The sequence below is a fragment of the Numenius arquata genome, chromosome 12 (genome assembly GCF_964106895.1).
Source record: "Numenius arquata chromosome 12, bNumArq3.hap1.1, whole genome shotgun sequence".
In the NCBI taxonomy this organism is placed as follows: domain Eukaryota; kingdom Metazoa; phylum Chordata; class Aves; order Charadriiformes; family Scolopacidae; genus Numenius; species Numenius arquata.
Window position 1 is genome coordinate 26,778,514 of NC_133587.1, and position 27,971 is coordinate 26,806,484.

Genomic DNA, 27,971 nt, shown 5'->3' on the forward strand with positions numbered 1-27,971 from the left:
GTGGCTGAAAAGGGTGACTTAGAGGTATCCTAGATCCAAGAAATCAGTACAGAGCATTCATCTGTTACAAGTGAGTCCGTGTAACGATCCAACTATCAGAAGTTGCATAGTGACATGTTTCGCTAAGTCCAGTCAGCAGCAAAGCAGTCACAGATGTATGCTCTCACAAGACGATGCTATAAATGTTCTACTTCCAAAGTAATTCTGGAGGTTATTTTAGAGAGAATAAGGACATTTTTGAAGGCTTTCTTTAAGACACGCAACTACAGTCTTACAGCTTTTTTTTTTTTTTTATTTCTGGTGGTGATTTCCAAGTTGATTATAAAATAGAGCATTGGCTTTCAAATTGGGTGGTTAGCTTTTCACTCAAAAAATTTTTTGAGGGAAACTGTTGATGAAAACCCGAGTATTCTTGGCATAGAGCTGATACAGCTCAGACAGTCCTTGAGGACCTGTGTGTGTAGGAATGTGTAGGAAACTTTTTTTTTTTTTTTTTTTTTTTTTTTGGTTTCAGAGACATCAGTGGCCCTCTACTGGCTTGTGCTGCCCTTCTGATGATGTATCGGATATTATACCAGTGCTGGCTGGCAGAGATGGGGAGAGAGGGGTTTGGGTGCCTGCTGGAGGGGTTTGGGTGCTGAGCTGTGGAGGAGTGTTCTGAGGTTGCTGGAGATCAGATTTTTCATGGAATTGTCAGAGTTGGAAGGGACCTCTAGAGATCATCTAGTCCAACTCCCCTGCTAAAGCAGGATTGCCCAGAGCACATCACTCAGGACTGCATCCAGGCAGGTCTTGAAAATCTCCAGAGACGGGGACTCCACGACCTCCCTGGGCAGCCTGTTCCAGGGCTCTGTCACCCTCACCATGAAGAAGTTTTTCCTCATATTTGAATGGAACTTCCCATGTTCCAGCTTGTGCCTGTTGCCCCTTGTCCTATCGCTGGGAACCACTGAAAAGAGTCCGGCTCCATCATCCTTCAACCCACCCTTTAGGTACTTGTACTGGGGAGAGTATGGGAAAAGGCTTTTGCCCAGTTGTTTTGGCAAATACCCTTCCCTGGAGCAAAGGGGAGGATGCATGGGGGCGAGGTGCAGTGCCTGGTACTCGGGAAGCTTGATGGCCTCAGAAAAAGTAGTGCAGGTCATTCACTGTATTTACTTTAGTTCTTTGCTGCGTTGTAAAATGTGAAGGGCATTAAATTGTTCGAGTCCATAACTTATTCTTACCTGCTGCCTTACACTTTGTCAGCACATTAGATTTACTGTGCTCCTGTCATAGTACATCTCAGTAAGGTTTAACATAAGAACATGTCTCTGCAGTTGTGGCTTCGTGAACACAAAACTTCTCAGTTTTCAGACATTTCACCAAATTCCGTAATTAGAAGATAGATGCAGTTCTGCTTTGCAGGCTGCAGCGTCATAAAGAAGTTTAACCTATTTCTGTAGTCGCTGTGTTCAAGGCTGTTTTTCTCTGTTTTCAGAGGTGTTGTCAAAGTCGACATCAATCTGCAAAAGGTGGACATTGACCAGTGTTCGAGTGAGGGCTGGTTCTCGGGGACACACAGGTGTCATCTCAACAATTCTGAGGTACGTCTGTCCCTAAGGGACTGAGCTACACTCTAATAACAAGTCTTTCCACTATGAATAATTTTCTGTGGTATAAATGCTATCTATTTTATTGACTTTAAATGTGGTTTGTAGGCTGAAAAAAATCTTTTTGTGCAAGGCGTTACAGTATGCGTGAGTTTCAGGAGTGCCTGCATTTCAGGAATATTAGCATTAAATAAAGCAGAAGCTAAATTATTGTGCAGGAGTAACAGCTATAGGGGAAAAAGAATATTACCAGTGAAATAATTTATGAAGTTCTGCTTGGAAGTCAAATTTTTTACACTCAAAATGAAAATAGGCTTTTAATGTCAGTGTCACTTTTGACTGGACAACCTTGCAAAAATACAGTAAAAGTAGCTCAAACGCTTATAATAATTATTCAGAAAAACATGGTCTTTTGGTAGGGTGATACAGAATAACAAGCAGAATTGGGTACTGTAAATCTTTCCTAATAGAAATGCCAACATTTTGACAGAGCTGACTAAATGTTTCTGTTCAGCTCCTTCCTGCTTCCCCTTTCTTCTGAAGGTCTGTGTCTGGCTCCATCTGTCAGCATATTGTAGATCATTCAGCCTGGCCAGTCATATGTGTTCAACGAAACTTTGAAACAAAATACATTCAATGATTTTCCTTTTTATTATGGCATACGATGTTGTTTCTGAAGGCACCCATTTGCTTTCTGTGAGGGTAGGCACCTCATGGACTTCTGTGCTTTCAGAAAGGACAGTTAAAATGTAGGGAAAGTTGACGGTTGTCTACCAGAAGTCAGGAGTTGTTTGCTCATTTGTTATAAAATGCTGATTTATCAAAGCCAAACCTAAATTTAGGAAAAGATTTGATTTTGATGAATTCATCTACTAAGATTTTTGAGCAAGAAAAGCTCAGAATTTTTGTGAACAGCCTTTTTCATATTTTTCACTTTTTTTTTCTTGAAATAAATGTGAAATGAGAACCCAAATAGTCTTTGATAAAGACTAATTTTAAATGAAATAATTATGCAAATGAAAACAGATTTTTTTTGTTTTCTTTGTCAAGTACTTTTTGACTTCTGAATTCAAGGGAACACTTTTTTAATATCTCATGTTTCCTCCTAGAAGAAAATACTGTTTCCCACGAGATGTGGTAACATTGATCTTTAATATATGCTAGTTATCCTGAATTTGATCATATGTTTTGGCAAGTGCTCCTCCTTTTCCTAATGTCTTATGAGCAAAATTGTCAGCAGAGGGGTGGGACTGTAAATTGCATCTCTTCCTGCAACCAAGAGGAAAAGGGAGAAAAAAAACTCCAAACCCCTGTGAGAAGACTGAGAAAAAACAAGGCAAAAGTAAAATGGAGAAAATGAAGAAAGATCAATGGTGGGCTTTAACACAGCTTTGGTCTGGTTCAAAGCCCACTGTTTGCTGTAGTGGGCTCCAAATCACACTCTAGATTCTGTTTTCCTATATATTAAGAACATGAGTCAAACCAAACTGGATATAATTCCACAATTACACTTCCTTTCCAAATCTAAGTCCTTAAGAGTGTGTCCTGGAGAGAACAATGCAAAAAGCTACTCTCTCTGGAAGAGTTTGTTGGAGAAAGGGGGGTTATAAAAGAATTTTTTTTCACTCTTCACAATTCATTTTCATGGGAGTAAAAAGTAGTTTTTATTTCTCTGTAGAATTCACTCTGGTTATGAGAAGGGTTTTTCTTCATGAATGTGATGTTTAGTAAAATCTATCTTCTGTTTTATTACTGCACACGAGGCAAGTGGAGTGTCATTTAGGAAACCGAGTGCAGGATGAAATGCTGCAGGAAAGATAACCTTAAGCGTTACAGAAAGTTTTCTATGACTCACAAAAAAACGTTTTAATTTCACAATCTTTAGTGTCTCAGTGGGCAAGCTGGAAAATCTCACCTCTGTGGTTTGATCTCTTACTGTGTGTGAGAAACTGAGGCGGCTGCCATGGACCACTGATGCAGGGTGTGTTTCCTCCAGCTTTGAGCCAGGACTGGGTTCTTGGCGTTCTGGGCTTCACTTCGCTGCTGAGAGGGTGGTGGGCATTTCCTATCTGCTGAAAGAGAGAATAACATTTCTTTTACTTAAAATATACGTTACAGATCAGTTCCCTTGTGTTGGGATTCTGGGGTGTGGTGTTGTAAAGCTGGCTGTGCTCAAGTAAATTTCTTTGCAGAGCTTTATTTACCAAACTCACGTGCACTGTTATTACTTTTTTTTTTCCTGTCCCTGTTTATTCTGCATAGTGTTTTCCTTATTCTTGAGAGCTAACAAGGCCTGCTCTACATAGTTTACGATAATCTTTTTTTTTTTATACAGCACTTCTGCTACTGTTGAGTTCAACTTGATATATCCATATAAAACTGGAGCTGCTTTGTTCTGTTTTGACAATAATAAGCACTACATTTGCTGATGTTATGAAGGATGTTTTATTTTTCATACTGGACTGTTGCATTTTTTTGTTTTACTAAGCCTGCTATCCATAAATGAGATCCTGTGATGCAAAAAGGAATTAAAATATACATTCCAGGGCAGAAGTTCTTTAATGAGTGATGCTGTGTATGTGAGAGTGGCTCATGTTCACACCTTAAGGTGTTACTAACATGGGTAAAGAGAGATGAATTCCTCTTCATGAATGGCTTTTCAACCTGTATGTAGAGCAAAAATCTGCCAGCTGTTCTTCCTTCTCCATGGCATTTATTAGTGTTAAATCAACAAGGCTCTCATGGCCAAGAGAAGGATATATAGGTCCCCAAAATGATACTTGGAAGCAGGGAGTGCCTTTCCTTATTGCACCTGAAGAGGATGAGAGTCCTTGCTTAATAACAGTGACCCTGGGGATGGGGAGTTACTGGAAACAATCTACAGAGAAGGTTTTTTTCTCCTTTTACCCTATGGTCACCACTTCAGTAGAGTTCCGTCTGATGGAGACTTCTGTTCTTTCTTTAAAAGCAGGTTCCATATGGTGCTTTTCACACTTTGTTTCTCTGGAAACTACCCTGTGGAATATGGGTAAATTACACAGTTGTGCAACAATACTTTCCACACAGTTTGCCTTATAAATGCTAATGAAATGATATCCCCCATCCTCTCTTTTATCTTCTTAGAGGCAGATACAGAAATACCTGCTGATGCTGGACTGCTCTGCCCCAGGTTGCAAAGTCTGTCTCCAGCAGAGTAAGGAAGAGAATGGAGGTCTCTGAATTTCCAGTTCTGCTTTAGTTAGGCCCTCCTTCCTCTCCTTAGTTTTGTTAGGTGACTCGAGTGTTTAGTGCAGCATAGCCTTTCTGCAGACCGTTTGGTAAGCCTTTGCCATAGTGAATTTCTGATTTGGCTCTGAAAGTCTGTTTACTATGTAGGCCATACTATGTGGCCGGGCTATCATGGAATTGTTGGAGTTGGAAGGGACCTTCTAGAGATCATCCAGTCCAACTCCCCTGCTAAAGCAGGATTGCCTAGAGCACATCACTCAGGACTGCATCCAGGCAGGTCTTGAAAATCTCCAGAGAATGGGACTCCACGACCTCCCTGGGCAGCCTGTTCCAGGGCTCTGTCACCCTCACCATAAAGAAGTTTTTCCTCATATTTGAATGGAACTTCCCATGTTCCAGCTTGTGCCTGTTGCCCCTCGTCCTGTCACTGGGAACCACTGAAAAGAGTCCAGCTCCATCCTCCCTCAGACCACCCTTTAGATACTTATAAGCATTAATAAGGTCTCCCCTCAGCCTTCTCTTCTGCAGGCTAAAGAGTCCCAGCTCTCGCAGCCATTAAATCTAAATCATAAAGCTCAATTTTTCAGAGATACAGCTCCCCTTTTCCCTAATACTATGAAGATACAGCAAGTGACAGAGAAGGGGAAGAGAGTGACTTAAGGAATGGACAAGATGAGAAAAAAACCCCAACTTACTGGTTACTAAAATGCTTCTTTACTTTGTCTTATATTTCAGTTAATTTTATAGTGGCTAAAATCTGCTAGACGTATCGCAGTCAAATTTTCCTATTTTCTGTGCTGTCATGAAGTGTTTATCTTCTAAATAAAAATCAATTGAAAGGAGGGAGATGGAGGTGCATTACAGTGAATGTAAACATATGGTAAACCAGTGGTCTGTATGTGCTAGACAGAAAAAAGGAAGGAATGGATGGGACCAGACTTCTACCAGAAAATAAAGAGGTTGTTGTTGAAAGTACTCTATTGTTTTCATGTGCCCTGCCACAGAGTCACTAGGAGATGATGCAAACTGTGACATTGGGATTTGGCTTTGGAAGGTTATCGAGAGTAACCTGATTATGTGATGGAATAGTTGTAGTGCTAGTCCTTGCTTGAAAGCAAAATAGTGTGTGGTTGGGGAATTAAAGAATATTATGACTCAAATACACAAAATGCTTAGACATACTGTTCCTTCTTTAACTGCCATTTTTCCTCAGATTTAGGCGTTCCTCAGGAGGATTGGTGACTTTTAAATATCTTGCTTGGTGTAAGGTGCCCTCAAATTGAATACAAAACAAAAGCGAGTGCTGGGAACTTTAGATTCCCCAGTTTTAAATTGACTACCTAAATTCCTAATATATAGTCATATTTTCCTGATTTGTTGTTTCATGCACAGGACCCATGTATCCCTGATTTCATAGCACCGTAGATAAACTGGGAGAACAAGAGTGCCCTCCTTCAACCTCAGGATGACTGGAAACTGCCCAGTCTAAGCAGGAAGTTAGGTGAGGCTTTACACAGGAAAGCCAAACGGCAGCAGTGGCTAAAGTCTATTTCAGTTGTGATTTATTCTTTTTTCAATTGTACCAACCAAAAAGAGGCTGATAGCCAAGTGTTCTTTTCTTGACCTGGGGGAAGAAGGGACAACTCATGGTAAAGCACAGAGAGCTACATTCTCCTTTCTGGCCTCTACTTTGACACTCAAATAGGCAACACATTCCCTGAAAAAAATACACGGGCAAGAGATTTGGATTCTGTAGGGCTGTAACAAATGAAGCAGGTAATATCTGCAGGGTTAGAAATAATTAAAATCAATTAGGTAGAGAAAAAAAATGATGCAGATAATTCTGAAATTAACAAACAGTAAAAAAAATAGTTGCCCAGTACCGAATCCAAAGTAATTTCATTGTACAAGCAAGGCTGGTTATGGGGGTAAGAAAACGTGCATTTTTACCCTGTTTGAAACTTTCGAAGTTTTCTTCTAATATATTAGATTCTTTCCTCATACATGCTGGCAGCAGCTGCTGGCGCTTTTAGTAACACCTTTAGAGTCCTTGTTGAGACACCAACAGTAAAATCAAGGGTGGGGAGCATCTGAAGGAATCAGCTGGTGTAGCCCGTTGAGCTCAGCCGAACGCTTCCAACCAGCAGCATCAGCCTGTGAAAAACGGCAGCGGACTCCACGCTGTTCCCCCATCCTTAATGAGTCTGCCAACAGCTTGCAATGCGAGGCAGGCTCAGCTGACATCCCTTTGGGTTTCAGCAGTATTCCACAAATGACAGCGTGCAAAAATATCTAGAGGGAATGAGAGAGGCAGAGTAAACAAAAAAGCTGCATTGCTGTCTGTATACAGAGTGTGTGTGTCTCTGTTTGTAGAAAGATGCACAGGCCTACTGTGTGTGTATTTGTTCTGCACAAAAACAAAACCAGTTGAGAAAGAAAAACAAATGAGCAGTACGGCCAAAAATCTTTTTTCCATTTAGCAAAGCATTTGGGACTGTCATAATTTATTATACTGTATGTAGTGTTACAGACAACCAATCAAAAAAAGGGGAGGCGAGGGCTGATTAAAAATAAAATTGTAATGGGGACTGGGCTGGGAGAGAGGAAAAAAACCAGTGCTTTCCAGGTTTTTCAGACAGATGCTTTCCAGTGCCCTTGTCAAATGGGAAAAGGCTATTAAGGCACATACTCCGGGAGGGGAAGCATAGCAAGGGATTAGCATCCAGGACCCATGGGTCCTATCCAGTTTCATCGCTTTTGCTTATTACTTGCATGTATTTTCTGTTTTGTCCATTAGGAAAAATGCAGTCAGAATGAAAAAAATTTGAAAAGAAAGCTGTTTGTTGGTGATTGACTGAACAGAGTTTATGGAATATATTTATCTTGTAATCAGGAAATAATCATTGCATCCAAGATAGGGCAAGAGAAGTACCCAGACCAGGGCAGAGAGCATATGTCAGGATATATTTTCACTTAGAAGAAAAGATCTTTAGTGGTAGAACATAAATACTAACTGCTGTATCAAATCCTGGGCTAAAGGGGCCATCTAAGACCAAAAGGGGAGCGGCTCGGTTCAATAGACAGATAAAGAAAACCAGCACTTCTTGGATCCAGCAGCAGACAGGCATATCTGTTCTCTCAGACTGATGGCTGCTCACACAACTCGAGGTATTTGAAGAGTGTGCAGTAGACACAAAGAACATCTCGGATGCTATTTTAAAAATAACTTTGCATCATCTGCATTCATGGGAAAAGTCCATTTACGACAGTATACCAGATCTAATCTGGCTCTCCTCCAGACATGATTACATAAAATGAGGTGGAGGTTGGTGAGAGCTTTCAGAGATAAACAAGGTGCTATGAAAACCAACTTTCAGTTTAAGGAAAAGCCAGGTCGCTTAGCTACAGCATCTTTGCAGTTTTAGAAAAAAATTTAAATGACTGTGTTTTGCAGGAGCTAATTTTGGTTATCAAGAAAACCTTTGCAAAAATTCCTTTCATCCTAGTTAGCGGTGTTAACTTGAGCATTTAGATTCATCTGGGTCAGTTCTATTTGCTGCTGTTTTCCTTCCCCTAGAGTTAAAAAGTGAAAAGCAGTAGATGATTGGTTCAATGATGCTGTCTGACAAAAATTAAAATAGCAGGGAGGTATTTGGTTTCTCTTGCAGTTGACAGGCGATGAGAGTGTTGCATCAGTTACTGGTTCCTTCAGAGCTATTGCTGCAGCCTTCAGATCCTTCTCTGCTGGACAGAGCATCCAATTAGGCAATGCCAATTAGTGTTGATGGCTCTCCCCATTGTGTTTGGGAAGGGAAGAGGTGAGGCCCAGAAGTTCAGTTAGCTGGGGGAACATGAATCACAGAAAATGATATGGGGTTGGAAGGGACCTCTGGAGATCATCTAGTCCAACCCCCTGCCAAAGCAGGTCCTCCTAGAGCAGGTTGCAGAGGACCTTGTCCAGGTGGGTTTTGAACGTCTCTAGAGAAGGAGACTCCACCACCCCCCTGGGCAGCCTGTTCCAGTGCTCTGCCACCCTCAAAGTGAAGGAGTTCCTCCTCATGTTTAGATGGAAGAAAATATAGGGATGGAAAAAATATAGCTGGTGGGAGGAAAGGGGAAGTCGCAGAAAGGGATACAGGCTCAGGGAAGAGCTCTTCCCTGGAGAGACTGAGAAACTGTGGCTGGGGCAAGAGACAGAAGATCAGGGTCTGTTGGGAGCCACCAAAAACCTTGCAGCAGGAGCCTGGGGACCGTAGCCAGGCTGGGCTGTTCTTTGGCCGGCTGGCTGTGAGTTAGCGTTCCCAGATGTGAAGTGGCAGTAGCTGTATCACATCTAGGCATAAACAGGGCACAGCTTCATTCGGGGCCCTCATTTATTATCACAATGTTCAGAGGACCGTACAACATTTGAAAAATGTCCCTAGTAGCATTAAGGACAATTAGATATATGCAATTAAATAAATATACAGCATTTTGGTATCAAAGCATCTGATCCATCATCCTATGTGAGATTTGATACGCATATCTTGGAAGATACACAAGTACTTCCATATCTTGTGAGATAATACAGACTATTACCCCCATCTTACAGCTGGGACACAGAGGCAAAATTATTGTCTCTAAACTGATAGACACCCTGACTGAAATTGAGGTGTGATCTCCAGGCGTGCAGATCACCCTCTCCACAGTTTGCTCTCTGCAGAAAGGCACACCAAGCTGAAAGGGAGTCCTGGTGTGCTCTAGCCAGGGCCCAGGCTGGATCTTCTTCAGAGTGGGATTTTGGGGTGCACTATAGCACGCATCCACCCCACGCTTCAGATACTTCCAGGAAAGTTAAGCATCCTGATATATTTTTTTGAAACCTGCATCTGACCAGCTTTGTAGTTTTCTCGGTAGTTTTCTTTGTACTTTTCTTTATTTGTGATAGCACTCTGGTTAAAAATGATGCCGCCCAGCCGGCTCTTGGCTAAACACACTGTTGCTGCACTTGCTGTCATTGCGAAGGACACCAGCTTCCTATGAACTGTGCAGACTCGGTTCCTGACTTGCATGCTTAGCTATTTGCTTACTCAGGTGATACACTGCAGAGGGTTTTTTGGTTGTTAAAATAAAAAAATTCTGCTCATGCATGTATTCTGCAGTTGATTATTTTTGTTGAAAAAACATGGGCTTGAAACAGTAAACTTGTTGTCTGCCTAATTTTAAAAAAAGCTTTTATTAAATGTAGCAACTGTTTCTCCTGCTTCTTTTATACTTCATGATACCTGCACAAGAGACAAGTTTAATTTAGCCTTGAGAAGAAAGTTTGTTCCTCTCTTTTCATAGCAAATTAAAATTAGATTGAAAACATATTAAAGATCCCTAGATGAAAAACTAGAGAGAATAGCTGCTAAATCTTCGTATTCAAAGCAATGTACTAAGCCATAGTAACAGCCTTAATGGAAACAAACTCATTTAGTTTTATTTTTGAAGCACAATTTTATAGCACTAGGCATTGAAAGTAATTTTTGTTGGTGACTTCTGGTAGGAGGTGAATGGTTTTTTGCAAATGAGAAAGAACTGCTTTTTGTTTACCTATGCTCTTGTTTAAATCCCAGTAATTCATATGATTTGTTCTTCTAGTTTGCATTTGCCAGTGCTGTGAGCTGACGGCTGTCAGGTCATCCATTCACTGAGCAGGGGCTGGTCTCCTAGAAATTTCTCGGTCTTTACTAACCTGCTTAGTATCTGCTTTTGTGCTTCTTCATTGCTTTGTTGCCCTGTGCTGTTTTCGATCATGAATATATTAAGCACTGGTGCTAACGTGGAACTGCAGAACATTTTATTTTTAATCTTTATCTATTTTAGTATTTCTTCTTTTTTTTTTTTATGTTTTGGCTAGTTTATAACCCATTACAGAGCTTAATCATATTACTGCTTTTCTTTCTTATTCATCTCCTTTAAAGGTTTTACTCTTCTTTCTTCTGAATATGTATTGAAAGAAAACATGCTTTTCCCCAACACCTTATGCATGTAAACTTCTTAAGATAAATAAGATATTTACTGTCTTTGATTCCTCCTTTACTTGGAAGAGATGGTGAGGAAAAGTATATATTACTGTAGACTCAAGAGAATTTTATATTCGTAATACTGCACTGTTTTCTTCTTGCAGCAGCATCGGGATGCCTTTGCAGTTAAATTTAGTCCCTAGATTTACCACAACTATTCTTCATAGGGCAATCAGTTTCCATTTACTTGCATAAAACAGATAGTAGGATTTGCTTACTGAGCTCCACTCTTTCTGTCAGAGTATAGTAGTTACTTCTTTTATACCATCAATTCTATCTAATCATTCTGTTAATTTTTTCACCTTTCAAATATGATTGCCTAGGGAAAAAAAATATTCACAGAGTGATATAACTATGTGTTCTACTTTAGGCAAAGTGAGTTCTGTAACTTTCATCTAGAACAGTTGTGGTCTTGTTCTTACATTTGAAAATAAAGCTAACTAGATTGGCCTGACCTGAGAAAAAACTGAGCTTTTTTCTATAGCTGACAAATGAATTATTTGCAAACCTCCAATGTTTTTTGTGTGCGTGTTTTTATATATGCATTTATTTACAGATAATCTGTGTACATGTGTGCATATGTATGAACATCACATAAATGCACAAGATGAATGCCTGTGTATACATATATAAGGAACTGTGAATGACTCGGCCATTTGCACATAGGCGTTCTGCTGTAACTGTTGTGTGATGAGATGTTACAGAGGCTGGGGAGATACTGATCCTTGTCTTACACCTAACCCCATGCACCAGTACAGTCTGTGGGGCTGAACAGCTTTGCAGAAAAAGCTCAGGGGGTCCTGGTGGACTTCAAGTTGAGTATGAGCCAGAAACGTGCCCTTGTGGCAAAAGCGGCCGACAGCCTCCTGGGCTGTGTTAGGCAAAGCATAGCCAGCTGGTCAAGAGAGATGATCTTTCCTATTTACCCAGCCGGGTGAGGCAGCATCTGGAGGACTGTGTCTAGTTTCGGGTTCTCCAGTTCAAGAGACATGGATGTAGTGGAGTGAGTCCAGTGAAGGGCCACTAGAATGATTAATGGGTGGGAGCACCTGTTGAACGAGGAGAGGCTGAGCAAGCTGCGACTGTTCAGCCTGGAGAAAAGACAGTTCAGGGGATTTATTTGTGCGTGTAAATACCTGATGGAAAGGTGTAAAGGAGAAAAACACTAGAACAGATTGCCCAGAGATACGGCGGAATCTCCATTGTTGGAGATATTCAGAACCTGAATGTATGTGGCCCGGGGCAACCTGTTCTAGCAGAGCCTGCTCTCAGCAGGGATTGGGATTGGATGGTCTCCAGAGGTGCCTTTCGACCCCAGCTGCTGTGTGATTCTCTGGTCAGCTCTTTCAACTTTTGCACAATTCGTTTTTTCTATCTGATTTATATCTGGAGAATGTGGTATCCCTTTTGAGCTTTGCATTTCCACTCATTTTTTTGTGCTTATGTCAAGACTCTCTTCCATTGCCATCTGCTTTTGCTCACCAGTTCTTTTATTTTAAATTTCTCCTAAGTGTGTGAAGATGTGCGTGTGAGTTTTTTTGAGAAATCATTTATTTCTGATACTTTTTCTATAACAAGTTCAGCACTTCTTTCTCCTACTACAATAGAAGAAATGGAGTTAAGTATATTCAAATTCTTATTTTTTGGTTAATACCCGCAAGCATATCTACTTAATTGCTTTCAGCACGTCAAAAGCTGATTTAGTAGAAATAACACTAGGATTTTGAATGATGATACTGGCTTGCTGCTTGGGCTAGAGTTGAAATATTTTTATCCCTTTGTAGATATTATCTAAATATCTGATGGTTAAAACTTTGAAAGGGGGAAAGATCTGTCATGTAGATGTGGTAGTGGCATTTATTTGGATAAAATGTGCTGTATTATTACTCTTTGCTGGGTAAAAAACTGGCTGGACGGCTGGGCCCAGAGAGTGGTGGTGAATGGAGTTAAATCCAGTCGGTGGCTGGTCACACAAGTGGTGTCCCCCAGGGCTCTGTATTGGGACTGGTTCTCTTTAACAGCTCTATCAATGATCTGGACGAGGGGATCGAGTGCACCCTCAGTCAATTTGCAGCTAACACCAAGTTGGGTGGGAGTGTCGACCTGCCTGAGGGTAGAAGGGCTTTGCAGAGGGAGCTGGACAGGCCAGATCGATGGACCGAGGCCAGTGGTATGAGGTTCAACAGGGCCAAGTGCCGGGTCCTGCAGCACTTGGGTCACAGCAACCCCATGCAGTGCTACAGGCTTGGGGAAGAGTGGCTGAAGCTGCCTGGCGAAAAAGGACCTGGGGGTATTGGTCAGCTGCCAGCTGAATATGAGCCAGCAGAGTGCCTGGGTGGCCAAGAAGGCCAACAGCATCCTGGACTGTATCAGGAACAGTGTGGCCAGCAGGACTAGGGAAGTGATTGTCCCCCTTTACTTGGCACTGGTGAGGCTGCACCTCAAATACTGTGTTCAGTTTTGGGCCCCTCCCTACAAGAAAGACATTGAAGGGCTGGAGTGGGTCCAGAGAACGGCAGTGAAGCTGGTGAGGGGTTGTGGGGAGCACAAGTCTTACGAGGGGTGGCTGAGGGAGCTGGGGGTGTTCAGCCTGGAGAAAAGGAGGCTGAGGGGAGACCTTATTGCTCTCTACAACTACCTGAAAGGAGGTTGTAGTGAGGTGGGGATCCATCTTTTCTCCCAAGTAACAAGAGATAGGACTAGAGGAAACAGCCTCAAATTGTGCCAGGGGAAGTTTAGATCAGATATTAGGGAAATTTTTTACACTGAAAGGGTTGTCAAGCATTGGAACGGGCTGCCCAGTGAGGTGGTTGTGTGACCATCCCTGGTGGTTTTCAAAAGACAGGTAGATGTAGTGCTTGGAGATACGGTTTAGTGATGGTTTTTGTTGGTGTTAGGTTGACGGTTGGACTAGGTGATCTGAAAGGTCCCTTCCAACCTAGGCATTTCTATGATTATAAAATGTGAGTGTTCTAAACAGAGTAAATTAGTCTACAATGTTAGGATACTGTCCTAGAGATAAAGGAGAATTGCTAGGGCTGTTCAGTAAATTTATTGGTTTGTTTGAAATGATGACATTTTGATACTTGTATTCATCCTGAAATGGAGTGAAACCAACACCAGCAGCGCATTTTCCTGAATTAACATGTTTTAAAAGCATAATTTGGAAATAGGAAAATATGTATTTTGAGGAGCTTCTCTTGGAAATAGTACAATTTGAAAGAATTACAGAACTTGATTAAAAATGTGCATTAGTTTTAATCCTTTCTTATGGGGAAAAAAATTAGACATTTTGAGAAAGTCCTGTTGTATGATAGCGGAAAACGGCTTGGTGATCACATTTTGAGCAATTCTAGAAACCTATGTATAGTCAAACCCCACCAAAACTATGTCCTTTTCTTCTCTTTAAAGGTTTAGAAACTTCTGATACCATTTTGTTGAGTTCCATCACGAATCATATCTATCTTATGCATTTGGATAGTCATTGTGTTTTTTAGCTGGCCAAGACACCATGTCTCTCTTCCAAGAAAAGAAGTCAAATAAAGCAGCACTCCAGAACTTGTAAACTTTTACAAGACATGATAAAACATCTTTATATTCCAATATGTACAAGACATGGCACCAATTGGTTTTAAGCATGTGAGAGCGAACATTTGACCTGTAGAGCTTAAACTCTTGAATTCATTTTGTTCCTGACCCTCTCAAAATGGATATTGCATGACACTAGCTGAAGGAGGCATTTCTTGGTAGTTCAATTATACAGAATTTTTATATGGATAACTAATAGGATGCTTGTTTGAAATAATTACCTAAATAAAATGTTCTGGTCATCCTGATATGAATCTTTTGGAATGTTTTTGTGAAAAACTCCGACTGATTTTTTTTTTTTTTTTTTTTTTTTGGTAGTGGAATGGAGTTTAATTTTGAATTTTGAGTTTTCTTGCAGGATAGGACTCCGTAATAATGTTTGCTTTCTAAGGGACCACTTTATTGCTACAGAGTCCATGGAATTACAAAAAGCAATTTTTATGAAGTATTACTCAGTAAGTCACTTAAAGAACACTTAAAGAAGAATTACTTTTTACAGGTTTAATGCATATTTCAGTTATGTTTCATTTCCATAGGTGATTGAGAGTTGCTTTTAATTATGCATCAGTGGATTTTCTAACATTTCTTCAGTGGTTACATGATTATAAGGAGTCACATGTTGCGTCTTTATCGTTATATTGTACTGCACCAAATTTAAAAGTATTTTCCCTATTTGTATATCTTTGTTATTACACTGCTAAGTGATGAAAATGTTGGAACATCTGGAATAATTAAGAGATGCATCAGTTTCGAAGTCTTCACTGAATTTTCCATAGCCCATGAGTTAATTCTATGTTTAAATGTTTATGTATGTTACGGAAGAAATGACTGCCATGTCTCAATGTATGAAAGAAAGCAAAATTGGTGTGTCTGTGGGATCCTATGGCCACAGAAGGCTCCCCTTAAGCTAGAGCTACAAGCTTCAATGTCCTATCAGGAAGAGAGTGATGGAAGAAAAGGAAGGCTTGAAAGGGATAAATTCTATACAACAGCTGAATATTTACCTTATAAGAGTTACATGACAGGAATGACACTGTTAACACTGTTAGCATTAACTCTTACTTACAATGAAATAGTGTCTCATTTATCCATTGCAAACATCAAACATTTGACTTTGTGCTCTTCACAGAGTCACAGGATGGCAGGGGTTGGAGGGGTCTTTCAGAGATCATCTAGTCCAACCCCCTGCCAAAGCGGGCACCCTCAAAGAAGTTTTTCCACATGTTGAGACAGAACTTCCTGATCTGGCTTGTGTCCTTTGCCCCTTGTCCAGTCACCAGGCACCACTGAAAAGAGCCTGCCCCCATCCTCTTGACACCCTCCCTTTAGATATTTATAAGCGCTGATGAAGTCCCCTCTAAGTCTTGTCTTCTCCAGGCTAAACAGACCCAGGTCTCTCAGCCTTTCCTCCTGAGAGAGGTGCTCCATTCCCTTGTTTATCCTCGTAGCCCTCTGCTGGACTCTCTCCAGTAGTTCCCTGTCCGTCTTGAACTGGGGAGCCCAGAACTGGACACAGTACTCCAGATGTGGTCTCACCAGGGCAGAGTAGAGGGGGAGGATGACCTCCCTTGACCTGCTGGCCATGCTCTATTTAATGCACCCCAGGAGACCACTGGCCTTCTTGGCAACAAGGGCATGTTGCTGGCTCATGGTCATCCTGTTGTCTGCCAGCACTCCAAGGTCTCTCTCTGCAGAGCTGCTTTTCAGCAGGTCACCCCCTAACCTGTATTAGTGTATGGGATTATTCCTCCCCAGGTGCAGGACCCTACACTTGGCCTTGTTGAATTTCATCAGGTTCCTCACTGCCCAACTTTTTAGCCTGACTAGGTCTCGTTTAATGGCAGCACAGCCTTCTGGTGTGTCAGCCACTCCTCCCAGTTTCGTATCATCAGCGAATTTGCTGAGGATACACTCTGTCCCCTCATCCAGGTCACTGATGAATATATTGAACAAGACCGGACCCAGTACTGACCCTAGGAACACCCCTAGTTACAGGCTTCCAACAGGACTCTGCGCCTCTGATCACAACCCTTTGAGCTCTGCCACTAAACCACTCTTATTCTGCTCCATTTCTTTTCTCCAAAGATATAAACACTATTACAAAGTATAGTCCTTGGTGGTTTTTTCCCCTATTATTTCTTGCTTTGATTAGGTCCCAAATAATTCTGGATTACAACTGTGGGTATGTTCATAGTTACCCACTCGGATGTTCCATAGCTGTATGATTTCGTAGCAATAGCTTTACATTAGGAATTAGTGTTTCAGTCTGGAGCATGCAGACAGTTCTCACTAATATGGGTTTAATCCTTGTTTGATTCTGAGGAGCAGAGGCAGTAATCTGTGATCTCCGCAAAGATGAGTGGAGCTGCTGACCTGTTGTGCTGGCTCTCAGAGACCCTGTTGTGCTTTGTTCTATGACCAGCTTTTTCGAGTATCTTGGCATTGTAGATCTTGGAGGGAGAATGGAAGCATATGGGATGTGTTCTTCCCTCTTGCAACAAAGGCTAATCAGCTCACCGTTCAGTGGATGATTCTCCCTTTATCATCTTCTGAGGTACTATTGATCTTCTTGTTCAATTTAACCGTCAGTACAAGCAACATACTCTTAGTAAGTATAGCTCTATGGATGTGGTCCAAGTCGTTGAGGTCAGACCGGTTTCTGGCAGGCAGGCATTCATTCTGAGTTCTGGAGCACCTCTGTGTAGGTTAAAAAAAGTTTTTAGTTTTTGCTTCCTCCTTTGGAAAGGAGAACCTTTTTATTTTCTGAAATGAAATAACCACTTACCTCACTAGCAGCTTTCCCTTCATTTTTGGAATGACTGTAGACATCACAGTGGTCATGTTTTACCTTTCAAGAAGCAGCTTTGTATAGATAGCCACCACCATAGTGATGTGTTTTTAATGTTTTCTTTCACTGGCAATTTATTTGAGTGGAGGTGAAATCTGACTCTGTCTCGCACCTGGTACAATGGGACCCTGGGGCTGTTTGGCCGCCTTGGATGTTACCAGTAATTATTTTTGCCTTTTGATACAGTGTCATAAGTGGGACAGTCAGACCCTTTCCATTTCACCTTCTCCCTCCACCAAATCCCACACCACACTTTGCCTTTTTGAAAAAAACCAAACCCCAATCAACTGTATAAATTCGTGCTCTTGAATCTGCAGTCTTATTTTAAATGGGATTCTCTAGCTTAGCCTAGCCTTAGTTTTAGATTGTATTCCTGGTTTTGGGAGGTATGCAGATGTAAATGAAGCTATTTGTTTGCAACTCTTTGCCTTAAATCTGTTTTTGCTTTTCTTCTCTCCAGATTGACTATCCGATGAAATGCTTTGGAGTTTCAGCTTTTCTTTCTAACTGTATTTTTGATCTCTTCTATTATTCTCTTCCTATTATTTTTGTTTTCTTACCAGTTTATGTAGTGCCTCTGGGAAATATGCGAGAATGCCTTGGGCTGAAGTGAGTTTTGAAACGGGCAGAAACGTGTGTATTGTGCGAGTGTCGAGGGGCGCGGGGAGCAGCGAACTGCTGCATCCTCCCTTGGACCTGTGCCTTCCTCCTCTCCGTCTACATCGAATCCCTTCTGCTGTCTGATAGCCAGGCCACTGAGGAGGGTGGGGGACTGAAGGTGTAATTATGCATTTGTTTATGTTGTTTATTTTGTCCTGATGACCATGAGCAAGAATGCATTGTGGGCTGGTGATATTTGCACTGTGAACCAGGAAAATCAAATCCAAATACAGTCCAACTTCTCTCTCTGGCTTTCAAATGCAGACCAGATACCTTTCTGGAAGGACCCTTATTAGCCATTCACATGCTGTTGGGATCTGGGCAGAGGTGTTTTGCTTGAAGTGGTGTGGTTTGTGTTATATAGTTGGTCAGATTACACTATCTAATACTCCCGGTTGGCTTAAAATGTAGTCAATAAAGTCACAGAAGTGCTGAATCATTTCATCATATGCACCTTTGGTCCTGTTACTTTTTCATATCCTTGAAGTGTAGTAATTGTCTCCCCCCCTTTGATGTCTTTTCTAAACTAAATTGGCTGAGAGTCTTCCGAACCCAGATAATTATACCACAGTCTGGTACAATTTTATTTGGTGTAACCTCATTAGAGAGCTTTCTACTTCAGAGCTGGTTTCCTTTTTGCTTCAGCCACTCACATTTGTGAAGTTTTTGCCATTAACAGCATAATGCACCTGAAAAAAAAAAAAAACCAAACTCAAGCTTCTTTAAAACTTTAAAATGTTACTACTCAATGAATTTCAAGACAAGAGATAATTTGGTTGCTGTAAAATTCCTGGTTGCTGGACTGTGGAGCCAGAGGCTGGTGCATTCCCGGGGCTGCGCAGGACGGGTGGCTGCAGGTGGTCTCTGCTCTCCTCTGAGAGGTGAAAACACAGAAATGGCAGCATCTGGGTCACTGAATCAGCAGTTTGTCTCTAGTTTGAACCAGTTCTGCTCAGAAATACGAAAACTTTTCTTAGCAGAGCCGAACAAAAATAGAGCAATAGTAGAAGAATCTTCTTTTCTTCCTTCATGCATCTTTCTCAGACTTGATGAACAGTTAAAAGCCTAATTCCTATTGAACTTGTCTCTGTAATGAAAATCAAGGAAAGATGTCCAGTGGGCCTCTGACAATTTTCTTTGTGCCTTCTTAAATATCCCCACTATATTTCAATTATGGAATTAGTCGTGTTTATTTGCTACATCGCATCTTGTTGAGAGAAATGAGGCATTGCGTTGGGGTGCTGTGGCAGCCTGAGAGCCTCATGAGGAGAACCACTGGACTGGTCACATCTCTCTCTCTCTCCCTGAAAATAGTCTGTAAGAAGAAAAACAAGAAGTAGATTTTGGATGCTTGCCTGAGACTGCCTGTTTGGCTTTTGGAGAGCAAAACACTTTTGGTTTGGACACTGGAGTGCAAAAGTGTTTGGAGGGATCTAATTGCAGGAGCTCCAAGACCTGTAGCTTTAAAACCAATTGTGTATTACCAACTACCCATTGCAATTGTATAAAAGTTGCACGGAGATCAGAAGAGTTGGCAGGGCCATGTGTACCTGCACAAGTGTGGCTACTACGTGAAAAGTCAACAGAAGCTGGTCTGGTGTAGGTCTTAGAGATGTTCAGCTTTGCTCCTCATTCACAGTGCTGCTGTGGACTTCAGTTTAGGACTGAACTTCTCACTGCAGAACTTTGCCCTACAGATGTTAGGATGTTATCAGACGGCCTTTGAATTCAGGTGGTGATTAAGGCTTTTGAAAGCATTTAGAAATTTCCAAAGCTTTCTAAAGTGCTTACTTGGAGAGAAATTATTGTATTAAGAGTTCACAAGAGTGTGGGTTGTTTATGAGTAAAAGGACCCTAAATCCATTAAAATAATCTCTCTGAAACACCTTTGTATTTGCACTGCCCCGTGCAAATTCTCTCTTGCCAACTGAGCGCAAACGGATGTTTGCCTGCCACCTTCTGCGTGAGTGCTTGAGCTTCTCTTATTAACTCATTAAAATGCCTAGTGGCTGGTGTCTTCCCAATGCAAGTGGCAAAATCTGCTATGCTCTTTTACAGGTGTCACCGCAAAGGCTGGAAATTTATTGGTATTCTCCAGCATTCTGTGGCCTTTAGGAGGACATGAGTTTGAGGACTTTCTTGGAAGGTGGAAAAACCATTACTTCTTGCTTTTGGTCTGCCTGAGAAGTCAAAGTAGACCAAATAACTCCATCATGCAAACAAGCAAAGGATACATTATTCATCTCTGTTGCTCCCAGTTCATGCATTTTGTATATGATCTATTTCCTTCCATTTAATGAAGAAGCTAAAACCCCCTGCACTTTTTTTTTTATTATTTTATTTTAACAATGTTCTTGCCAGTGCTGGCTTGTAAGAAGCCAGACCAGGGTCGGGGTGTCCAGTTTACCCAAAGTGAAAAGGCTGGACCTAGTTTTAAAATTGGAAACTCCAGCAGTGGACATAATTTTTGAGAACTGTTTTACTGCTACAGTTGGTAACTGAGTTTGCTTTTATATGATTGTGTGCCTGGATGGGATGAGAAAAAGTTCTGATTTGAGAACTAGGTATTTTAAGAAAGAGCCCAACTGAAATATTGCGTAGTAGGGAGCATATCTTGCTGCTTGTTTCACATCTCACTTTTATCCTGGCAGGAGGAAATAGAATACTTGAAGATTAATACTGACAGGTTAATAAAGGGTTACTTTTTCTTCTTGCTTTTGCACAGGGTTTACTTGAATGTGATTGCATAGACTCCAAGGAACTGCTTCTGAGTTAGGCTGTCAAATCATCACTGAGCCTTGTGTTTCTGAGCAATTTCAACCTGAGGCATTGCTCCAGCAACTGTCACGTGTAAGCTGCTTAGTTCCCCCCCGAAGTCCCAAAACATGACTCAGAGATTTTTGAAGTTATTATTCCTTCCCTTCCTTTCTGTTTTATATTTGTGGCTACTACCTAATTTCTGTATTCACGATTTTTTACAGATGTCTTCACTTTAACTTCCATCCCTACAAACCCAACTTGAAATCTCAACATTAATAGTGCTTTTGCCTCTTCATATGAGACAAAATCAGGTTCATGTTTGTCTTACCGCATTGGTGTATCATATAGATACTAGTGTTGAATTTAGAGATAAGAATGAAATTTGTTTTATTTGAAACTAAGTTACTTGGTCGTTAAGGTACTTGAGGAGCACCTTTCTCCAAAGCTGTGTGTGTTACTGCTAAAATTAGGGGAAAAAATTTCCTGGGTAAGAAATCGCAGGTCTATAGCAGGACCAAACTTACAAATACTTTGAACAATTCAATATTGTGTCTAACGCTGACTTTTACATGCAAGTATGTATCTAAACAACCTCAGCTCAGTGTTTTAACGTTTCAGGTTTAAAAGTTGTTTTGACCTTGCTTTTCCCCAGTATTTGTATGCACTTTTTCTACAATATTTGTCAATTAATCAGTAGGTAACAAGCCAATGATGAAAGGTAAGCAAACTAATATGCATGTGTAGTCTGTGAAAAGACTTCCAGGGCTTATCCTGTATGGTTGACTGTACCAAAATGGAATTTTTATTCAAGAATCATTACTATAATTAAATTCCAATTTTTTTAGGTTGTGTATTCCCACTGGAAAATAAGAAAAGTAGGTCAAAAAGCATGACTGTAAATACACAAGCTGTTTTTGGAAGCAGAGCTCAGCTCTTGGAGGCTTTGAAAGTTCAATTCTCTTGTGACTGGTAGGTGCTGAGCACTCTAAAGGTTTTTTTCCTAAAAATGTAATGAAAAATGGAGGAATTGCAGTTCTCAGGAATTTAATGACAATGCCTGTCTTGTCTTTAGTGGCTATAGGGTCGTTAGACTTTAATGACCTTATTTAAAAAAAAACAAAAAACAACAAAACCAGTATTTCTACATAACACTGCAAACAACAGTAAGAGAACCAGCAGTAAAGGAGCCAACAATAAGGTTGGCTGGCTAAAGCCTTTTGCCCTCAAATGAAGACACTGACCTTCAATCTGTTCATATACTGGTTCAACGTCCTCGGTCAGGAAAACATCAGGAAAAAGATAGAAGGACTTAAACCTCAATGGCACTGAAATGCCACCTTAATTTTCAGCACAAGCTTAAGTGCATTCCCGATACGAAGTCTGGCTTGAAGTGACTGAAGAAATGAGGTCAGTACGTTGTAAAGCTTGTCTTCAATCAGAAAGGGGTACCAGACCACTCTCTTTGGATGTGTGGGCTACCCATCTTTGTAGTGAATTTTTTTACATGGCTCCAGGAGGACTGAAAAGGATTGTTTGATAGCTCTCTCTTGTGTCACTCTTCTGGCAAAGGTATTTTCACACTTAAATAAGGATAAAAGGGACGAATGTTGGTCCATAAGACAACTTTCATCTACCTAGCCCAGCTAGCAGAAGTAGTGAAGAAAGATAGGAAACACAGAGTTTGGGACAGATTGCACCAATTTACACGTCTGTATGTTGCTTGGTTAAGTACAGGTAGCGGAGTTGTTTCCTCTTCATGCCTGAGACATGATTTCCTGAGCGTTGCGTAAATACTTACAGGACATCATAAATTATAAGTAATGCCAAAAAAAATACAAACTATATGAGGAGAAAAAAAGCTGAGGAAAATGCTATGACTGGCATAATCTTGCCTGTGGTAATCACAAGGATGTGTCAGCATTTGTCTAAGTAATTGAACACTAGAAAACTCTCTGGTCTGACAGACACAAAGCAAGCCATTTTTATTTGAAGACTGATAAAGGCATACAAAGAATGCTAAGAGTGCTTATGTATCATCTAGTGAGCTTGCTGAGACTCCTCAGGCAAAGAAAACAGCGTGTGTTTGGGGTTTGTTTCATGGTGGGGAGGGACAAAAACAGAGGTTTGGGGAAATGGAACAGATGGGTTGAGCCCTGTGGATCTCATTTGTTATCTACTGAGAATCTTCAGCCTCGGTTCTCTTGCAAAAATGATAATTTCCCTACTGAGTAAAACCCACATTTTTTAACTTGTCAGCATTGTCATAGCAGTAGAACTGATTATTAGTTTTAATAGGCCAGAAATAAATACTAGAATTTTCTTGTTGATGTGGACTGCTGTATAGGTCCCTAGCAATCCTTAGTAGAAATAGGGAAATGTTTTTATTTCAGTAGAAAGATGAAATGATGCGCAAATTGTATCACAGCTCTGTTGTTAGAGGCATGATGAATATAAATTTAATGAAATACAGGACCATACCCATTGCATTGTCTGAGAAAGATGCTCATTACCCTTCTCTACTTCAGTTACACCTCATTTCACAGGCAGCTCTACTGGGTATAGTGAGGCGACGTTAGAAAAAAAAAAAAGTGCTATTTAATGTAAGAGTCGCAGATTCTAGGAATCCTCATTTCTTTGTCACCCACTATGAAGTATATTTTACAACATCCATTTTTACTTAATCAGAAATTATTAAAAGCTATTTTCAAGCATTTTTTTCTTTTGTCCTTCCACCTTCAGTCTCCATCTCAGCAGAAAGAGGAATGTTTACTGGGTGGTTAACACAGTAAGAGCCACCACCCTCTGAATCCACAGCTTGTTCTGGTTAAGATCAATTGGCTTGCCATTGAATAAAGATGCATTTTTCATTAAGGCTTCATAAGAGCAAGAAAAATACGTAGTTTTACGCGTGTCTTTTTGGCATCTAAAATTATTTATTTCCTTTTTTTAATGAATAGTGATACTGCATAATTCTTTATTTCTTAGGAGAAATGATTCTCGATGTCACCCTGGTCCCAACTGGCCCTACCAATCATGAACATTAAAAGCAGAGTTATGTTTTTAACTCAGAAAAAGCTAAGGGATTCTGTCATCCGTTTTTACAGAAGGAACAGCCATATTCCATCAGTCTGCTGTTACTTTTATATCAGATCATTTTTCTCTTCCTTTCAGGAAAGTCTTCATGGTTGTGTTCACTGTATTATCATTGTAATAGACTGCAGCTGCTCTTTCACAGTCTCTACCTTTGCAGAATGCCAAGATTTTAAGTATTTCAAGGTGAAGCAAACAAAAGTCAAAGGCACCAGCTGAATTACTGATAGAGTTAAAAATTATGCAGTGATAGCAGGCATAGGACTGAACAAGAAGCCTCCTAGTCTTATGTTAGTACTCAAAGAGAGTACCCCAGCCTGCCTTTGTTAGATTTTTTGTGAAACAATTCTATCCAGTAATTTCCTGAGAAAAGAAATCAAAAGACCAAGCCCTTGGGCAGCATGGGCTACCTAGAGTTATCTACTAATTCCTGCATGAAATTGGTACACCCCAAGGTGATGACTTGGAGAGGGAGATCCCATCTTCTTGTTACATCTCAAATGGTAAAGAATGTGTTTGGTGGTATGATAGGTTTTCTAGTGAAAATAAGTCTCTTTTTCCATACTTGCATTTGTCCAGCTTCAGTTTGTTTTTCATCATAAGTGTCACATACAGGTTCAGAGATAACAGCGTTGTCATGCCACGTACCTAAAGATCTCCTTTACTATTGATTAACTACTTCCACTATAGATACCTGGTTGGTAATCAAAATTTGCGTTCTTTGTGAAAATGTGTTCCAATCTGAACAACTCAGTCTTTTTTTATCATGAAGAAGTCTTCCTGTAAAGCCCATTTTCTGCTCTTCAGCTCATTTTTATGGATCTTTTTCTGAATTTACTCCAGTGTACCACTGAACCTTCACAAAATGTGTACACCAGCAATGGGCACACAGCCCAGAATGTGCTTCACCATTGCTGAATTAAGAGATGATATAATCTCTCTACTTCACTACTTGATATATTTCCTGGTATTATATTCAAAGATTATGTTCTCTTTTAGTCTTTCAGATGACTGGAATGTTTACCTTTGTTCTTTTAACGTGTTTAGACTTCTGAGTGGATCCAAACATATGGGAAAAAAAAATAAAAATTGGTCAGTATCTTTACCCAAACTGTGAACTGAATGTAGCCCTTAGTGAAATAAGAGTTGATTTTTGTAAATTTTGAATGCATTGATATTTTTATTCAGTTTTTTGCTGCTGGTGAGAATTGAAATGTGGAATACACGCAAGTAGTGTGTTTGTAGATCTGTAACTGATATGAAAAAGAATTGGAAATTTGAAATGAACTATGTGATCTGTGCAGATCTGGGATACTTCATTATTTACCTAGGATGCTTCCCTAAATGGGTTACTTGCTTGAACCAACCATGATTATTTTCTTTTGGTTGGCCTATTGCTGGTAAGTCTATTACATCTTACAGCAGTTAAAATGTGCCACTGAAAATAGCAGATGGCATAATACCAAACAGGTTTGATTAGTAGAAAACACCCTTTGAAGGCAATATTCAACAATATAGCATGCCTAGCTTTCAGTTTTCCTTAATACTTTCAAAATATGTTTTCTTCAGTTTGAACTGGATGTTGTAATCTTTGGTGCATTACTGAGGGTTGCTGTGGCAGTGCTTAATGTCAGCTGTATTGAAGTGAATCTTGGATAAATTATCTGAAATCAATGGAGCTGCCCTGATGCACTGAAATCTGAAATTTTTAAAATGGCTTTGTCAGTTAGGGGTGGGAGGAATCGTATTATTCTGGCTAAATAATTTCATTTGTTTTTACAGCATGTTTGTAATTACTCATTCAGTTTCAACAAAGTTTCTATAAAGGTATTTGATCTTGGTTGAATTTCTTCCAGTGATCTAAAACCAACCACATGCTTATTTCCATTTTGAAGTTATGTAACTTCAGTTTCTAATAATTGGAACGAGTCAGGCCATTTTTTTGGATGAAGAGGCAACCAGTACTAAAGTCTGTCTGGCAGGGAAGTATTTATGAAATTGATTGATTATTATTTTATTTTAAAATAAATTAAGACTATCATTGTGCATATTTCCCAACCTTTGACTCATTCCTATAGCTGGTTTTTACTTCTTCCTTTTATTTGTCCATATCTCTTCTGAAATTTGGATGCTAAGACAGGACGTTGCCTTTTAATTATGGCCTCATGAATGCCATAGTATGATAATAACATAGTTTCTTCACTCTTGCCATGTTCCCCTCCTGATACCAGGATCAACTCTGCTTTCTTACCAGTCAAGAGTAATTGGCGATGAATTTTGATCACTAATTTCTAATCCTTCAGAAGTCCTTGAAAGTTTCCTTTCCTTGATTTCAAGTTCAGTGGTTATCAGACTCCTAAGTGTTTTCTGAAGATCTGAACGTCAGTCATGTTCTGCGTAACTGCTTTCCTTAATACTGTCCTTCGTCTACCTTAGCTCCTTGTTCTTTTAGGTATAAAATTTCAGGTAGAGCTATGTTAAATTGCATGTTCTGTGAACCTCCTTAACTGGCTGTGAAATTCCTATTTTTCCTATGTAGTCTTAGTAGTACTTGTTCTTGATTATGCCTTCCTTTTAAACGCTGATTTTCCAATTGGCTTTTCATTTCCTAGGACTTCAGGAGGAGTTTCCTGTATGTTAAAAAGGGAGAAAATGTCTCTGCTCTTCTTTCAAAGCAAATGCTTTTTTTTATGTTAACTGCTTATGCGTTTGATATTAGGTGAAGAAGGTGACTGAATGTATTCATTCAAATCACGTATCTTTGACATATTGTCTGAGTTACCTGCCTAAGCCTGGTTTTAGTTTAGGTGTCAGAAGACTCAAGTAACCCTACCCAGATTATTGGCCCTGGACTTCTTGCTACTAAAAGTAAATGCTTTTGTTATCCAGGACCGAAGGGTTCTGCATCATCATTTGGAGTAAAATTTTGTTTTTCTCATATAAATGAGAAACTTCTGCAGATGTTTCTGTAACAGAAGAGCAGTGTATCCTCCTGGACGTAGACTCTTTCCTTTGTAGTTTCAGCAGTAGCTTGGCAGCTGCAGGTGAAGCTTCGGGTTTGTAGTATCTACATAACATGTCTAGACATTCCTGTCTGGCTGGGACAGTTCTGAAAATAAAATGTCCTGGCATCCTAATGGAAATGGTCAGGATGTTTTTGTCCTGATGTCCTCAGGGCATGAGATTTTCTTTCTACAAACTACATCACCCCTGCCACCCCCAGCTGCAGCTGTAGGAATACACAGACAACAGACACAAGCTGGATCACAAGAAGTTCCGTCTCAACATAAGGAAAAACTTCTTTACTTTGGGGATGCCAGAGCACTGGAATAGGCTGCCCAGAGAGGTTGTGGAGTCTTCTTCTCTGGAGATATTCAGAACCTGCCTGGATGTGTCCCTGTCCAGCTTGCTCTAGGTGACCCCGCTTTGGCAGGGGGGGTTGAACTAGATGATCTCCAAAGATCCCTTCCAACCCCTACCATTCTGTGATTCTGTGAATTAAGCTGTTTCTGAGCCTCAGCTGTGAAATGTGTTCACTGTGTTGGATTATGGAACCTGACACAGAGCAGGTCCCTGCACATGCACTAAGTGGCCATACAGAATATAAAAAAGAAATCTATGAAAATCCCAAACAGGAAAAAAAAAAAGCACGTATTTAGAAACAGAAGAAACGCCTTTGTGTTCCTATTCCAAATTCCTGAGGTTATTTATTGAAGGCTTGAATTGCCTCTAAATTTTAGCTGTTACTATTCATTATAAATTTTTCTGGGTAAAACTGATTATCGCGTGTTCTGTGGCCTTTTTAAATTGACAGCACTTAATATTTGAAGATCTACAAATTACTAAGGTCCAGCCAAATGAAAGACCAATTAAAGAGTTGCTGTGTCACAGCAAGGCTGGGCTGTCTTGTCCCTCTGCTCTGCAGCCTGCCTTACAGCCCTTTGCTTCTGTGTTAGATGCGCCCGTGGGCGCCACTGTGCAGCACCTGCGTTCTTCTGCAGTCAGTCAGCATTTTGGAGTGGGGAGATCAGGCAAAGTGGTTAAAACTCCCATCAGCTCGAACCATTCATGGTCAGCAGTAGTGGGAAGGAGTCATGTGGTGGTTAAGGCTACATTTTTTCCAGTGACATTTCTGTGTGTCTTGGCCCAGTAGGTGCC

At 40.5% G+C, this 27,971-nt stretch overlaps 1 protein-coding gene across 1 annotated transcript in view; it reads left to right on the forward strand.

The window, feature by feature from the left end:
* GPR158 (G protein-coupled receptor 158) overlaps positions 1-27,971 on the forward strand; it is a 194,124-nt gene that overhangs the window by 14,794 nt on the left and 151,359 nt on the right. The window contains exon 2 of the mRNA XM_074157470.1: positions 1,481-1,586. Coding sequence (XP_074013571.1) covers positions 1,481-1,586 — 106 coding nt within the window. The remainder of the gene's footprint in view (positions 1-1,480; positions 1,587-27,971) is intronic.